Below are 18007 nucleotides of genomic sequence, written 5' to 3' on the forward strand. Positions count from 1 at the left end.
TAGTGCAAGCCATGGCATTCCCTGTGACACTCTATGGAAGCAAAAGTTGAAGTTTGAAGAAGCAGGATAGGAAGAGTATTAATACTTTTGAACTTTGGTGTTGGAGAAAACTCCTGAGAATATTGTGGACAGGCAAGAAAACAAACAAATGGATCATTGAACAAATCAACCCATAATTCTCACTTGAAGCACAAATGACTAGGCTCAAATTATCCTATTTCGAACACATTATGTGAAGACCTAGCTCTCTGGAGAAGGCTGTAATGCTTGGAAAGATGGAAGGAAAAAGAGGAAGAAGATGACCAGCAACAAGATGGATAGACTCACTTACAGTAGCAATGTGTGCACTATTGAAAGACCTGAAAGACCAGGTTAGGGACAGGTCATCATGGAGAAAATCTATCTATGTGGTTGCTAAGAGTTGACTTGATGGCATGTAATTAATCAATCAATCAATCTAATGCTATTTTGAAAATTCTTGTTCAGTTTTACACTGTATGTAAATATCTTTTTATTTCTTTTTGATTGTGCTGTTAAATCTCTGTTACAATAAAAAGTAAGGAAAAAAATAGGTATAATAGCATCATTGTCCAACTGAGTTCTGGAAATTGTAGCTTCAATTCATTTATTGGCAGGATAGATAGATACTTCTCTGAGAGCTTTAAATTCCATACTTCTTTTTACTATCCTTTCCAGAAATGAATTTCACGGACCAAAACAAGGAAGAGGGGTTTTCCTTATGGAAACTCATGCATCCTTAACACAGGATGTGTGTTGTACGTTAAAAGAACATTTATTTAGATATTCTAGAGCGGTGTTTCTCCACCTCAGCAATTTTAAGATGTGTGAACTTCAACTCCCAGAATTCTGGCTGGGGAATTCTGGGAGTTGAAGTCCAACATCTTAAAATTTCTGAAACACTGCTCTATACCAGTCTTTCCCAGTGTCTTCCTCTACACCCTGGGTTAGAATTATAGGAGTTGTAGCTGGTTTATATCAATGACTAAAATTAACGTTGTGTAAATGGCTTTTGAAAAGTAAATTGCAAATGTAGATTGATAATCTTGGGTTAGAGTAGAAGGGGCTTTAATCTCTTGTTGATACAGTGCTTCTAATTCAGATCGGGGTTCCCACTGTTGCAATTTGGTGTGTGTGGTGTTATGAGGGAACTTCCACTGGAGCAAATGGGAACTCTATTTTCAATGGAATCAGCAAATACTGAAGATTCAGACTGAAACTATAGTGGGTGGTGCAAAAGACTAAATATGTCTTCTCCCCATGCCATGATCTTTGTCTAGAGTAGAACCATACCTGCAAGGAAAAGGAGAAGGGAAAAGGGGAGCGAAGGAGAAGGAGAAGGAAGAAAAGGAGAAGAAGCTGTTTGCACAATTAGTAATTGTGCACATATTGTTTCCAATTTGAAGATATTATCCTTGAACTAAACAGATGCAATATTCCTGATGTACTTAAAGAACGTTGATTCAATTTATTAGCTCCCAATTTCATTAATCTTGTATTATCTCACTTTGGATAGTGTATGTATTTTGTTTCCAGTGCTTTGAGAAATATTTCTTATCAAAGTGCTCCACCTGCTGGATATTGTTTGTAATTAACATTGTATCTTTAAGAAATTATATGTAAGATGTCCATACATTGCTAAAAGTGAATTAGAGTGCCCTCTAGACGTGTTGTTCCAGAACTCCATATTCACTAGCTACATAGCTTAGATATGATTCTTTTTAAACAGATTTTTATGGATTGAAATTTAGAATAAATCAAATAAATAAATAGACAATCAAATATTAAAATAAAAATAAGATTTTTTCCCCCTTTCCTTGATCCACCAAACTGAAGTCCAAAAAGGAATAGGAATAGGACATGAGGTTTGAATCCCACCACTATAATTCATGTCACTGTAAGTAGACAATACTATATTCTTTCTAAGATGTAACTTTCTCATTGGATCAGTGGGATCTCATCTTCAAGGAAATACAAGACCTAGTTTCTCTATTCATTACTCACAATGAAAAGAAAACACCCCGAATGATGGAATGTGAAAGATGCAGCAGTGAAAAAGATACAGAGTCATTTATATGTTTGGAATACATTCTTGTGTGGCTTTTGATAATGTCAACTACGGTATCTTTCTGGGTCACATTAGGAAGTTGGGGCCGAAGCTTTGTTATGGTTCTGCTCCTAATGTAATGGCAGGTCCCAGATGATAATCTTGGAGGATTACTGCTCTATGATGGAGACTTTGGATTGCAAAATGCCACAGAGTTTAATTGTGTCCCCATGCTCTTTAACATCTCTGTGTCAAGGTCCAAGAGTACAAGGCTTCTGCCTACTTTGTTCTCTGGAAGCAAGAATTAGATCTGTCAGAAGATACGCAAAACTGCGTTGAATGTAGAGGGAATGGATTACCAAAGAAGTACATTTTGTAAAACAAGAAGCCCTATGGTTAAGACTGAATGAATGATGAATGAATGTGGATTGCATACTGGAAGATACATGTTGTGGCAGTTTGGTCGTACTGACAGAATGAATGAAGACTGAGTCACAAAGAAACGTATGAAGAAAGAATAAGTGGAGAGAAAGGGAAAGTGGAGAAAGCCAGGATTGGGTGGAGTTCATGTGGTTGTCAAAAATTAAAAGGTGAGATTTTAAGAACAAAAGACAATATACGAACTGGTGTATGGACACAGTGAAAATAGTTTGCAGACAGAAAGTTATGGAGAGGTATAGTTAATAGTGTTGGTGTAAACTAAATTTAGTTAAATTTCTTTTCCTTTGATCACCTCCCTCCATTTCTTTTGCTAACTCTTACTCTTTTTCTGCACTTTGCATAACATTGCCTATCCCCAAAGGGAATAGCATAATTAATATGTATGCATGTATATAAGAAAGAAAGCTTTCTTCTAACCTTGAAAACTAACAACTTGTACATATATTCAAGCCAATCTGAATTAAGTTTGTAACATTGTATTTGCTGTTGAGTGCAACAACAAAAAGAACAACACTGATTTGGTATAACATTGGTTTTATTAAAGCAATATAGTTTTTAAAACAGCGGGTAGATATATTGAAATCCTCAGCTGTATGATGGAGTCTGTGGTAGGTTAATTCATTTAATAAGCAACCTAGGCTTTTAAGTGAAACTTCAGTAAATACATTTATCCCAGCAGTATCTCAGCATAAATATAGGAAATTGCTTAACAGTGATCTTTGATCTAACATAGTATTGCCTACTCTTACAAACAGATTTTTTTTTTTAGATATTAGAGTCCCCCCCCCAATACTGTTTAAGTTGGATATGATAGACAATGAAAGTGGGGCATTCTGAGCTTGAGATAATCTCATTTTGTACTGAAATGCCCTATATAATTTTAATGAGTATTATGGGAAGTTTCTGTACATGTAAACACTGAGCGCATGCTAAAATTTCATCTGTATTAAACAAAACTTGATCTTTAGGAGCGCCTGTTCTAAAGAAATGTTTATGCTTTTTGTACAGTCTTATATATTCTAAGGTTCTATTTGATACAGTTATTAATGTATCTCTACATTAAATCTCATAAAACTCTTGCATTACAGACAATAATTTTGCACGTCTTACCTTTTTGTTTCTGTAATAATACAGGCAACCGTCATGCTTTAATACAAACCACCTCTTTCTCCAGCCCTTCAGGATTCCAGAGCGGGTCCGTTTGTGGAGGTATCCTCGACACGTTGGACGAGGGATGTTGGGGCAACGACTAATATCAGAGCCCACCAATAAGTTCAAAATATCAGGACCTAAAAATATTTTATTATATAATAGCAGATCAAAACCAAGCTAACTCTTCTACTCCACATAATAGAAGTAATAAAACAGAAGATGTGTTCTAAATGTTTTCTCCTTGATGTTGAGGAAATATCTTGTCAAAACAGACGTACTGAAGTCTATTCCTATAAAAATTATAATTGCTTTTGAAAAATCTTATATTTATAAGAAAAATGGCTACCTGCGAACCTACTGGCGCTGATATCTTATACATGGCAAGCCACTAGTCACTGAAAATGTATAGAGAACCACACAATATGAAACAATTGAAACTAGCTTAGCTAGTAACACCTATAACATTCACTATAATGAGACAACAGACCAAGACTGTTACTAGAAAACTTCATATTTCTCTGTTCTTGTCCTTCAACCTTTTATTGCTGTTGTTGCATTATTTATATTAATGTTTCCTATAGATCCAATCTAAATATTGTGCCTCGAAGCATTCCTAGCTGGGCAATGAAACATTTGCAAGAAAACAACCAAGCTCAGAGAACCGCAAGGACTCCACAGTTGGAATCATTCTGTATGGTTCTTCTCTAATGACGGCAGCAACCCTGAACTCTGGGTAATAGAAATTATGCAAGATGATACTAAATATGAATGTACATTCATTGAACAATAAAGAAAGAAAACATTCACATTTAACACAGATTTAAGAAATAAAAATTACAACAAATCTCAATTACCTACCTCTGATTTCCCCCCCCCCAGTGACTCATTTATATATATTTTCTTTCATAAAATGAAAAAACAAACAAACAAACAAAAACCCCTACCCTGAATGCAAGAAAATTTCAACTGGAAATGTTGAAATATCTCCAGTCAGACTTTTCATGCATGTACTCTTTCCTCCATCTAAATCACTGACTTGTGAAAAAGGTAAAAAACCAAATGAAACTGCAAACAACAAAATGCTATTGAAAGTATTATAGAATACATTTAGAAAGTCCTTACTAAGGTAGGGAAAAAACATGAACAGATTGAGGGCTTATGTGGCATAGAGTCCTCATTGATTCACATACCATTCATAGTCTCTACTAACTGATAATCTGGCCCCCGTATGAAGGTGCCACTGTATTGAAGTACAGTGTGTGTACAGAACTCTTGTACAATGAAGGATTCCTCATGCATGGAAGGAATCAATAAATGAGCATCACTAGTAGTTGTGGAGTCCTTGGTGTTCTCTGAGCTTGGCTGTTTGCTTGCAGACATTTCATTAGCTGACTACGTAACTAGGTTGCTCTGCCAGAGTTGGTGGGGGTCTGGTTTTCTCCTTGCAAGCTACTGTATACAGTATAAACATGACAAGCTACTGTATATAAACAAGGAGTAAACCCCACACTCACTAGCACTGATGTTGTTACCTAGTTGGGTAATGAAACATCTGTAAGCAAACAACCAAGCTCAGAGACCACCAAGGACTTTACAGTTGAACCCTGAGCTACAGATATTCTCTTACTTAGTAATTGTTGTTCAGGCTACATTCCCTCTGAGATAATTTTTTGGTGTGAGTTTGACTTACAGAAAGGGGAGGAGAATGCTGAACCATTACAGAAAAGCTGCTGAATCCTGGGAAATTGTGACAAAGAAGCTCAAAACAACTCTGCCTTGACTGGCTCAGGTATGTTAAAGTAGAGAGGTAGAGACTGTGTTAGGTACATGTTGAGGTAGAGAGGGGCTTTGACAGGATTTCAAAATTCTGGAACAGTACCTTGACTGCATGAAAGACTCCTGCAACCTTGTCTAACATGAAGGGCTGACAACTGGAGACTATCAGGTGGTTGGAGAGGAGGCAAGGAGTGGAGACAAATAAGAGCTAGCAGCAGGTATTTGACATCCCCTTTCCCTTTCTGACATAAAGGTATCCATGGGGGGAGATCAAAGAAATCAAGATGGTAACCATACTTGTAACTGAAGCCACCATCTTTATTTTTTTCATCTGGTGGACACACTCTTTGCTTTCCCTCCCAAGGCTGAAAGGACAGGGCAGTCAGTTCTTCCCAGATATCAAAACTGACTTCTTGCATAGTGCTTTTGAAATTATGTTGTTAAGCCAGGTAGAATTAGGCACCCATTCAATATAAATTATAATTACTACAATTAAAAGTGCCCATATACAGTATGTGTTAACATTTACATTTCCCCTCTCAGATTTGTGTCCTTTGCTTTTTTTATTCCAAATATACCTCTCTTCCTCCTCTTTTTGATTGATGTTATCTGCTATATTCCCTAAGTGCTTTATTTGAGTTGGTATCTCTAATAAATTTATTTACAAGATCAGAAAGGAGGAAAATGCAGTGTATTGTTGCCTGACTGAATGGCATGTTTGGTTAAAGGTTGGCTTTGGTTAGGAAAGGACCTTTAGTGGATAATGGAGCTAGTAATCTAATGTTACTGCAAACAGAAATATTTACTTTTATATTCAATTATTTATATGGAACATTATTTTGCTGGACTTGTCCAACAGCATGTGGCAGAAAGTGAAAAATATTGGACAGTGGGCCAAGCATTTGAAGGAGTGCTTCACAAAGTGAGTTGGCATGACTGAAGCCCCCCTCCCCCAAAATTGAGGTAGTTTCATCTTGTATGTGGCTGCTTTGAGGGGTTTTCCATGTCAACTCCTAGAAATATCTGCACAGCTAGATATTTCATTTTGCCAGCATTTTCAGTAGAAGAGTTGTCTGCCCAAGTACAAGTGTGTGCTGACAGCCTGGGAAGAATCTTCAAACTAGCTATGCGGAACCTTCCAGAAGATCCAGCTGTTGGATGTGTGACACACAGCTGCTTTAGTACTTCACACATTTTATGAAGGGCCCCCTTGAATATTTTGCACAGCCTAATAGATATTTTTAATACAAAACATTAATGCCCCAATTAAAAAAATGGTAATTGCTGTACATGTTTGAATATTTCTAAGAGCTTCTCTAAATATACTTTGGGTGTTCTGTGATTGTCATGTGGAAATTATTCTTTTAAACAGAATCCCACCATGTCCACAGTTTGTGTGTGTGTGTGTGTGTGGCCTAACCAAAACAGCATTGCGCTGTCACAATGCACACACAGAGCTTCCGGCCAAATGCTGCTTTCGTCATTCTGATAAAAGGAGCAGAACCCTGAGGACGGCCTTAACAGAATCTCAGAGTTTTTATTTAAAATGATTTCTGAATAAAAATGTATTCTTTTATTGAAAAAAACTCCTAAGATTTCTTTATCTTTCAGGTTTGGGGAACAAGAGCAGGGAATTCTCAAACCTTCTCTTAATAAATAGAGAAGGAATTTTAGTTTTTCTAATGAAATGGTGTGAATTCCATCTCTACAATTTAAAAAATTGGTATATACTAAAATAAATTTGTCAGTATCATGAGAAATCAGTTGTATTTGTTAAACATTTTTTATCTCTGTCAAAACAGTGTTACTGAGAAGTTAATACCCCATGGGTATAATTAGCCCTTACTCAAGAATACAATTTGACATTTAAATATACCTCCTAAAAGAAAATCCATATTAATATGAATGTTATTGTGCTTCTACTGGTGAAAAGAGCCCTTTTTTCTTAATATCATAAAAAGTTTCTTATACCAAGAGCTAATGCATTAATTCAGCCAACAATGAATTTTCCTCCTGACAAAATACTAGACATAAACATTGGATTGATGTCTTGGACACCCTTGTCAAGACTCATCAATCTTTGAGTCATGGGCCTCAAGAGCAATATTGCTAAATGTGCTCTTTCTGTCTGACATTTGGCCTAGATTTAAGTGATACTCTAGGAAGGTAACAATAGCCATCACTGGCACATACAGAAAAATAGGTTGTTGGGTTTTTAAAAAATCTAATTCAAGTTTTCCTCTTGGATCACTACCACCATATTATCACAACAGTCTCCATGTATCTATACCTGTCCTAATTGTCAAAGTCAACTTTTTCAGTGTGGCAGAATGATAACATTCAAAGATAATTTTGTTCTCTCAAGATATATATATATCTACAGTGTCTGTGTGTCTGTATGTATGTGTCTGTATGTATGTATGTATGTGTGTGTGTGTGTGTGTATATATATATATATATATATATATATCAGTTTCAACTTCCCTGACAATAGAAATGGCAATTGATCTTCTCTAAACTCTCTTTCGTATGTTCTTCCTCTGTTGCAATTTTGGGGGGCGGGGGGGGGGAACCAAAGAAGGAAAGGTTAATGGACTGCTGAGTAAAGTTACATGTGTTTAAATACTTAAGGCAATGATATATGTCAAAAATATGTTTGGTAGGGCTATCCGAAGTTTGGGGATTTGATTCAGATGCATTGAAACTGATTTTTCCCTTTATTTGAAAATAACTGTATTGAATAGCACTGAATTAACAGTTCAACCAAGGATTGTTGAGGAGGATAAGATTGTTGAATAGGATAAGAGCCAATCTACATATCCCTGATCTTCCTGTGTTTCTATGGAAAATATACCTTTCCATTATGAATACCACCATATCTCTCTTAGCTAGAAGCCTAAGAAAGCTGCTTGCGTCATTAACTGCATTCTCTGTTGAACAGAGCAACTTGGCTTGTCTACGGACACTTCCTATTTTTACTGTATCCTAAAATGGTAAGAACTCTGAAAATGGTCTCCTAAGCACTATTTAAAAATGCAGAAACACATGCTGCTGTAATAATTTGATTGGCTATTTGTGACTTTTGGCTGAGAACTAAGAGCAGGATGCTGCTATGTGCTGTGCGAAAGAACCACTAGAGGAACCATATTTTTGGCAAGCATGGAACTGATCCACGAATAAGGAATTGCTAGAAAGTGTGTGGTCGGAGAATGCGGATAGGACAGAAATCTTAGAAAAGTAGCAAACCAAAAATGACGCGATGGGACTTTATTCACTATTGTAAGAATTAGAGCTTGAAGGCACAGAGTGGAAAGAGGCATGAATGCAATTTCTTCATGGTATTTCATTGAGGATATAAAAGGGTTAAGGAAAGAATTTTGTGTTGAATTGAAGGCGGCTGCCTATATCAGATGTGATTAGTCATATTGTACATAGTAAGAAAAAAGTGTCTTAGGATGTAACTTAATATTTACTGTACTTTGATCTTGCTGAGGAGATGCCTGCCCAATATTTATTATTTGTGCTGGTATTTGTGGCTGAATTAGCTGCAAAGTAAAATTCCTTCTTCCTTTTCTCCCTTTTTCCTGTGTTTGCAAAGTGTGCATTTTTTTTCATTGATGAGAAGATTATGCACCAAATTGGAGTAAGCACAGTCAGAGCTAAACCAGGGACTTTTCTTCTTGACTGTGATCCCTTCACTGGGTATGTAATGGGTAGCACAGGGTCCACCTGCTAATGCCCCATCATTTCAGCCCTTGATTTGGCTTTGCATTTCTACTTTTCACTATCAAAATAGCATTCATCAGGCTATGTCTTAAACTTAAAAAAAAAGAAAAGAAAAAACTTCCTCAGGATTGTGGTCTCCTGAAATATGGCATGAAAGGTTTAATGTTGGGCAAGGCTGTTTAAAATGAATGAGACTTTTTAACTCTGGCTGCAGGTACTGTTCCTTGTTTAAATTTGCATAAACCCAACATCTTTTATTGTTGTGGGTGTCCACATTTATGCTGTGGCATGCCTGCTTTATTTTAGCAGTGTCAGATTAAGAAAAGTCTAACACAATTTTTTTCTTAAACTGACACTGCTAAAATGAAATGAAATGAAATGGAATAAAGAGAAAAGAAAATTAACACCATTTAGACACCCAATTTGGTGTAGTGGTTAAGGCATTAGCCTAGAAACTGGGAGACTGTGAGTTCTAGTCCTGCCTAGGCACAAAGCCAGCTGGGTGACCTTGGGCCAGTCAGTCTCTCTTAGCTCTAGGAAGGAGGCAATGTCAAACCACTTCCGAAAAACCTTGCCAAGAAAACTGCAAGGACTTGTCCAGGCAGTCTCCAAGAATCAAACATGATTGAATGGATAAAAACAAAACAAAACAAAACAAAACAAAACACCATTTACAAATCATCTGTTAAAAGCTCATATCTTTGAGGAGAGTTACCTTTTCTTACTAGATTTGCTGCCTCTGAATGAGGCATGCTGGTGACATCTGTGCCATTGACAGCCATCACAATGTCTCCAATCTGGAGGCCTGCCTCTTCTGCTGCGCTGTCTGCCACAGAATGGAAAAATATTTGGATAATATCTGCACAAAGGAGACAGCTTCATCCACTTTATATGCATCAATGCAATCCACTTCCTCAGAAGTTGGAAAAGTCATTTTCCCTACAGATTTCCAAGATTTTCCCTTGCTTTGCAGGATATAGCAGAGATCATCCAAGTTGAGCTTTTCTAGGCATCCAGTTTATGCAGACTGCTGTCTGTTGTTCTCTGCTTAAGGCAGATTAAAATAGACTAAATGAAAAGGTGGAGGGGATTCAGATTCTCCCCACTCTTTTCTATTAGGTTAAACTCACAGGCAATTTAACCTGAACAGAATCCACTTGATTTTTAAGTGCATGAAATCATTACACGATGACATCATGGAATATCTGGCAAGGCAGATGCCTGGAATATGGACAATGGACCTCTGGCTCCATAGGACAATTCTGTTTTCATATTATGCCATAATGGACAATTATTCATGTACAAGCAATAGTAGAAGAAAAAGACTGGGTAGAGAGGGGTTTACTTTTTCTGGGGGTAATTCTTGAATTTCCCTAGTATTCCTCAGTTTCTCTCCTCACCAAACTCCAAATCCCAACCTATGGCAAGCCACAAAGCAAAGCCCCAAGCTCTAGCATCATCTCTATTTACAGAAATCCCTCTGCATCCCATAGACATACTTAGAGCACAAAGTGATGAATGGCTGTGGCACAGTGCTTCGTTAGGAAATGTGCCCACCTGCCCAGAAATACCAGGTGACCTGAATTAATAAAAAGCCTCCTGGTGACTCTGCTGTCTTTTGGATGGCAGTCATTTCATGGACCAGCACGAATGGCAACAATACAACACAGAATAAAAACCTTGGTTTTCAGGCTGGAACGCCACAGATCTTGGAGATGGGACAGTCAGCTTTGCAAACTGTCTTGGGGCCACAATACCCTTATAGCCCTCCCTAGAGTGGCAGCATTTTTTGTTTTTGTTTTTTCACTTGCTGTGAAATTGAACACAAGAAATAATGATGAGGATAGAAAGGTGAAGCTCTGACTGCATGTTTTTGTAGTTTCCTGTACTGGTCAGACTGAGGGAGCTGGATAGCTCATGAGAGGGCAGATACGCACAGAGTGGCTAGAATACACATTTCTGAGGACACAGAGGCCAGGGGGACCTGATGGCTCTGTGGAAGGGCCCAGATATGTCTTCAGGAGCTCAAGGCAGCATACATAGCTCTCCCTTCTCCAAGTATTCCCTATAATAAACTGGACTAAGACCCTAATAGAACTGTTGTTGTCCCTACAATAACAGTGCTATGAGGTAAGCCGGACTGAGAGTCACCAAGTCACCAAGTGAGCTTCAATGGCTGAGGGTGGATTTGAACCTGGGTTTCTCCAGTCTTAGTCCAATACCTTAACCCCTATACCACCCCGGGTCTAGTATGCATTCTCAGAGAGCTAAACAAATATCAGAAGAATGGAGAGCCTGAAAATAATGATTAGGGAAAGCACTTGTTAGTGGGATTTGAAATCATAAAGAAGTATGGCTGATCCCAAAGTGCTACGTTATCCTCCTCTGGACTATTATCAGCAGCTAAAAACTGCATGTATATGTATATCTAAGGTATAGATGTATGTAACCTGCTTTTACGTAAAGACAGGTTAGGAACAGAAAACAACGTCCATAAGCAGAAAATATGTTCAGTTAAGGTCCGTTAATTCACAGTGATTTGAATCCTTCCTCTATACATCTTGGAATAATGTTCTTCCACTGTATCTCTTTGCAGCATACAATTACATGTCATAATGTATTCTGAAGTACTATCAAACATACACCCAGTTCCTTGATTAATACAAATAATTTAATTTTTTGGGTACTCCATGATGTAGAAAGTGCATCTGAACAGTATAAAGCTCTTTTCTGAAGGAAAAGCAGATGCTAGCAAGGAAATGACAGGCACAGGAGTTCTGGGAGCTTCTGCTCTTTTCATAAAAGCTCATCAAATAATATATCTTACATCTGACTGATACATCCAGAAATGTGACATTACATTTCCAAAGCCATTTCAATATTTTTAAGGTTGTGTGTGTGTGTGTGTGTGTGTGTGTGTGTTTTGTAACTTTTATTATTATTACCATCTCCATTTGCTGCAGTTTGGAGAAAAGAAGCCGATTTGATGGAACTGGCTCATGGTTTATTCATTTTCCTGCCATTTAGAAAGTTTAAAAAATGCCAAAAGGAATTTCAAAGGAAGTATGTTATACTTCTGAACTTCTCTGGGTTTTACACGTGAAAGACTTTTGAAACTCCTCGACCCTAAAACTCTTATAGCCCACAGAAAATTCTTTACGCAACACATTTCAGATGTGTGTGTGGATAATTCAAGGTAAATACCAATACCATAATCAGGAACTGGATTTCAGATAGCAAGCTCAGATATAGTATTCTAGAGAATTGTAGGTGCACTCAAATGCAATGCTAAAGCAAAAATGAGATACCTGGACTACAACCCATGTAGAACCATCTCAAAACATCTGGAAAGTACTAGATTGCTTATCTGTGCTGTAAAACATGAGTCTCTAGCATGCTCCCTTCCCTTCATGCATAGCAATTAAAAATATCTATTCTTGGTTTAGCAGCAAATCAAACTTAATTCAGCTGAACCTCTAGAAGCAATGATTTCTACAAAGGTAATTTCCACACATCATATAAATGCAAACAAGGGCGACTGGTGGCTTGAAATCAGGATTGGTGGGCAAACTACAGTGCACACAACCTGCATTTAATGGACTTAAGATGGTTAATTGAGGTTCCGCTTTCAGTAAGTCAGAAATGGAAGTTTTTAAAAGCATGTGGGGAAGGATAGGGGAAGAAAGCACACATGACTCTGAAACATATATGCCCAATATTAAATATTTCCAAAAGAAATACATGTCAGGGTGGCAGGTATTCAACTAATCATTTGCTCTGTCAAATTAAATTATCACAAGAACAGGTGTTAAAAAATGATCTTATTCAAAAAACAGAGAGACAAAAATACAAGCAATCCACTTTTTCTTTTCTAACTGCCAAGGCGCACTGACCTTTTTTGTCATTATCATCATCTCTTCTTAGCAGAGTATAAAGCAGAGCAGAGGGGAAGTAATTGCTTCAGGCAACAGCTGACCCTTTTAGTTTGATTAAATGAAACTCGGAATCAAGGAAGATTCTTCATCCATAAGTGAATGGCAAAAGAGAAGAAATCTGTTTCCGTAAGCATTTTTATTACAATGGTAGGTCTAGTTGCAAGAGTAACCCCAGAATTTTCTTCCATATTATAGAAATATAATAGAATTCGGAAAAATATACTTCACTGTCATCACAATAAAAAGAAGTCAAGAGAATTGTTGAACTACCTGCTACCTGTGTATTGTCGAAGGCTTTCACGGCTGGCATACGATGGCTGGTGTGGGTCTTCCGGGCTGTGTGGCCGTGGTCTTGAAGTCTTGTTTCCTAACGTTTCGCCAGCACCTGTGACCGGCATCTTCAGAGTGCAGGAGCAGAGACAGGAGCAGTTCTCTCTGTGCCCAGGGTGAAGTGACCCTTCTGTGGGTATTTATAGAGATCTGGGGGGGGGGGCGTGGGGGGGGTTGGGTTACTGAGTGGCTGCTTGTTTTGGAGTCAGCATCTGTGTGTATTTTCCTGGGGATTAGGCAGGGTTTTTTTCTTCTACTGAATTGTTAACGAGGGGCTGCTGGGGGTGATTAGCAAGTTCATTGTGTGAACTGTTCACATGTCCTGGTGGTTGAACACGAAAGACACTGCAGACTACAGCAACCAGAAAAATCTGCAGTAGCTGAACATGCTCTCAAGCACACTGGACACAAAATCCTATTTGAAAACACAGAAATACTGGACAACACCAACAGCCACTATACCAGGCTATACCGGGAAGCCATTGAGATTCACAAACACCAGCACAGTTTCAATAAAAAAGAGGAGAGTCTAAAAATCAACAAAACCTGGCTACCAATCCTGAAAAATACAGCCTGCAAAAGGTCAACGAACCCAGCTCAACCACCAGGACATGTGAACAGTTCACACAATGAACTTGCTAATCACCCCCAGCAGCCCCTCGTTAACAATTCAGTAGAAGAAAAAACCCTGCCTAATCCCCAGGAAGATACACACAGATGCTGACACCAAAACAAGCAGCCACTCAGTAACTCAACCCCCCACACACCCAATCCCCCTTTCCCCCTCCCCCAGATCTCTATAAATACCCACAGAAGGGTCACATCACCCTGGGCACAGAGAGAACTGCTCCTGTCTGTGCTCCTGCACTCTGAAGATGCTGGTCACAGGTGCTGGCGAAACGTTAGGAAACAAGACTTCAAGACCACGGCCACACAGCCCGGAAGACCCACACCAGCTACCTGCTACCTCTTTGCCGCCTATTTTAAACACTGTACCATTCAAAACTCCTTTGAATCTTTCAGTGAGGGAAGTGATCTTTGGGGATGATCATGTCACTTACTGGAATCCACTTCGGTCACCAAGATGGGCTTTGAGAACTGGATTCGGAATCCCCAAGGATAGTCACCAGTTCCTTTAGGAATCCTTACGGTTCGTTCCCGAACTAAAAAGAACAAAGAAAAGAGAAGTAGAATGCCCAAGTTCATATTTTTATGGGTCATTTGTTGACTACCAGAAATAATTCTGAATGTAGTACTTCATGTTGTGGAGCTACATTTAAACTGGTAGTTTTTTAAACAATTAATAAATCCTGTCTTAATAGATCTGAGGAATCAAGAACATAAAATAGCCATCATAAGGGTGCTCTGATAATTCTAACAGTACATTGGCTGCAACCCAGCAGGGCAGAAAAGGATCTGAGTGATGTTTTCTGTTTTAGTTTCATATTGATTGTGTATCATGTTTATTAAGGGGTCACCCTTTGTTTCCAGTTTCCTGTTTGTGTGAAACTTGCTTCAGCTTAACTTTGGCCTTACAGGGTTCTTATATTTGCAAGTATTTTGATCCTTTTTCTTCCTCCTTGGAAAAGGACATTTATCATTCCTGGCATGGGAATCCTACCAAACCTCCATGTAATTAAATCTGCGTTCTTATGAGACAAATGGTATAACCAACAGGTTACAGAATGACAGTCATGATTTCATTGGAGGTTGCACGCTTAACTATTTTTAGGTACAATTTTCAAGCAAATGATTGGATACACATATACACCCCATAGGGATGTCTGTGAGGTGTCTTATAAAATGTCTAATAAATGTCTTATAAAAATAGTCAAGGTGATAGCCGTGACCGTGCAATCAAACCTTTGCCCATTTGAGTAGATTCACATTAGCTTAACTGCTGTCTATAGCTATAAAGATCAGAATCATGCAAGCCATAGTATTCCTTGTGAATCACTATGGAAGCAAAAGCTGGACTTTAAAGAAGCAGGATAGGAAGAGTATTGACACATCTGGTGTTGGAGAAGACACCTGAAAATATTGTGGATAGCCAAGAAAACAAACTGATGGATCATTGAACAAATCAACCAAGAGTTCTCACTTGAGGCACAAATGACCATTCTCAGATTATCCTACTTTGGACATATTATGCAAAGATTCAGCTCTCTGGAAAAGGCTGTAATTTTGGGAAAAGTGGAAGGAAAGACAAGAAGAGGATGACCAGCAGCAAGGTAGATGGGCTCAGTTACAGTAGTGATGAGTACACCCTTGGGAGACTTGAAAGAAAAGGTTAAGGATAGGCCTTTATGGAGAAATTCTATCTGTGTGGTTGCTGGGAGTTGAAAACGACTTGATGGCACAAAATCAATCAATCAATCAATCAATCAATCAATCAATCAACTGCTGTTGTTTTTATAAGCAATATTATCTTGCAGTTGATAATGACAAAAAATGTACAACTTGCCTTACCATATCACACTCCTTTATACTTACTAGTGACTGGCCTAGGCCTTTTGCCAAGACAGCTGAGATTATTATCTGCATTAGCATCATCCTCTCGGAACACCCAAGAAGCTGAGTGGAAGATTTCTCTGTAGAAGCCTTGCTCTTGACTTTGCCTGTGCAGTCCCAGATCCAAGGAACAACCATCTTCTGAATTCACTGGGAAGAGACAAGAATTAGGAAAGGTCAGATTTGGAAAGGTCAGATTTTTGTTGTTGTTGTTGTCAAGAAAATGTCAAAGGTATAAAAACAAAGATGAGGGAAAGTTAGAATCTACTGGTAAGAAATGAAAAAGATGCTTAAAAAGAAATAAGCTCGCCCACCTCCATTCATGGCCTGATCATGATTTTTCTACTCATTTCTCTGAACAATAAACTATTTGATTTGAATGTTTAATGCTTTCTTCTTTCCCTCTATATGCAATTATATTTTAGTTCTGTTTATTTATGTTATTTATTTACAGGACTTCTATAGCTGCCTATCTCATACAAGGACTCTAGGCGGCTCACAGCAATCCATAAAACATGGTTAAAAACAAAGGTACCCTTCCCCTCCAGGCATCAAACCAAACATTTTTGCAGCTCAACCCCCATCCTGTTCTTATGCCATCTTCTTTTATTACTTTGTAAAATATTTTAAATATTTTATTACTTTGAGGACTAGTGTCAGCTCCAGGCAAGAGGATTTCATTGGTCCCCTTCATAAGTGAATCTTCCTTTCCTTATCACTACAGCTACTTGCTTCCCCTCCTCTCTTTAGATTTGACCAGCAAAGCTCCCAGAAGGGAATGGAAGGCATGATGCTGATCCCACTTTGTGCTATGTCAGTGCTTCCCTGCTTAGAAATGATATGTGAACGTGATTGGGAGGCTTAAAGCAGTGGCAGTGGGCCTACACAGAAAGATAGGCCTCAGGAGTGTCCAGAAATGCTGACTGTTCTATCCACTGGAGAGAGAGATTTGCTTTGATAATTCAGTCTCTGTTCCCTAATGAAGCCTTTAATTTCTGAGTCAGATGTATCTTGGGTGGTACCTGTTGCTTTTGCAGTCCCAGGTAAGCAGCCAAAACAGGAGGCTTAGCAAGATTCTAGTGAACTTGACCAACAGGTTCATCCATCCTGGCTAATCAGAAGGCATCTGTCAATCCATGTCATTCATTTAAGATAGCTACCTAAGTATCACACAATAAAGCTTGCTCTTTTCTGGACTCAGAATTTTAGGACATACTAAATTCCATGACTGTATAAAGACATATAAAGTTGATCACAAACACATTTTCCAAGTTTCTTCAACTTACTGAACTTCTATTAATTTTGTAAGGAATGTTTTTGCTCAGATACCTTCCTATCGCTTAGGAAAGCAGATGAGTTTCTGAAGGTTTAGTTTTATGAGCCAATATTCTGAATGCTTCTTAATGTTAAGAATAGAAACTGCCAAGCTGTGCGTTTTGTGTGGGAAGAAAAAAGGGGAGTCTAAAATAAGTAATATCACAAGTGATGCTCCTGAGATTTGAACATGCATATTAACTTTGATTTTTATATGTAGATTAAAAACCAATTTATCAAAATCTCTGATTTCAGATTAATATTCCTTCTGTATTAACCCATTTCCTGTTATAACATGTTTAGAAATAGATATGAATTTCTTTGTCTCAACATCGTTACCTTACAAATGTATATTTTTTAATACTGAACACAGTATTATTTTCATTATTGATCAATACAATATAAAATATCTGATAATTTCCCTTATTTAGTACAGAATGTTAGAGAGAAACAGAAAGGAATTTTTTTTGCATAGCTCAGATTTTTCTTCCCATGAACTCCCTTCAGATGAGTAACTCAACATTACCATTGCTGGATCACCGAAAAGAAAATGACAAACAGACTTTCAGAAAAAGCCCAGGTGAACTTACCTTTCTGTTGTCCTTTTGACCACTGAAGGTCCATATGTTACACATTGATCTTTATCAAAATCCACTGTTTTTAAGGCTCAGTGAATATTGTTTATAGTTCCACAGTTAAAGAGAGGAGGAGTTTTCAAGGAGCAGCTTTGATCATATGGACAGTGATTCACAGTTAA

The 18007-nt window shown here is 38.0% G+C and overlaps 2 protein-coding genes across 16 annotated transcripts in view; one reads left to right on the forward strand and one right to left on the reverse strand.

The window, feature by feature from the left end:
* Positions 1–18007, forward strand: part of MACIR (macrophage immunometabolism regulator) — a 146698-nt gene that overhangs the window by 83774 nt on the left and 44917 nt on the right. For 4 of the 15 annotated variants that reach the window (XR_015793840.1, XR_015793842.1, XR_015793832.1 and 1 more), the window contains one exon: positions 3641–5447. The gene's annotated coding sequence lies outside the window, so the exon portion shown is untranslated. Of the gene's footprint in view, positions 1–3640; positions 5448–6806; positions 7957–15921; positions 16128–18007 lie in introns of those variants that run through there. The other 11 variants (XR_015793833.1, XR_015793835.1, XR_015793845.1 and 8 more) reach the window with 10 other exon arrangements.
* LOC112540842 (uncharacterized) overlaps positions 1–18007 on the reverse strand; it is a 58483-nt gene that overhangs the window by 28702 nt on the left and 11774 nt on the right. The window contains exons 3-6 of the mRNA XM_088130205.1: positions 15919–16086; positions 14487–14588; positions 9876–9986; positions 3617–3795 (exon numbers count right to left, since the gene is read on the reverse strand). Of these exons, the coding sequence (XP_087986331.1) occupies positions 3617–3795; positions 9876–9986; positions 14487–14588; positions 15919–16086 (560 nt within the window). The remainder of the gene's footprint in view (positions 1–3616; positions 3796–9875; positions 9987–14486; positions 14589–15918; positions 16087–18007) is intronic.

This window comes from Python bivittatus, unplaced genomic scaffold, assembly GCF_059951505.1.
Source record: "Python bivittatus isolate LINGU-HERP-01145 unplaced genomic scaffold, Pbiv_v1 ctg000850_np1212, whole genome shotgun sequence".
Taxonomy (NCBI): Eukaryota; Metazoa; Chordata; class Lepidosauria; order Squamata; family Pythonidae; genus Python; species Python bivittatus.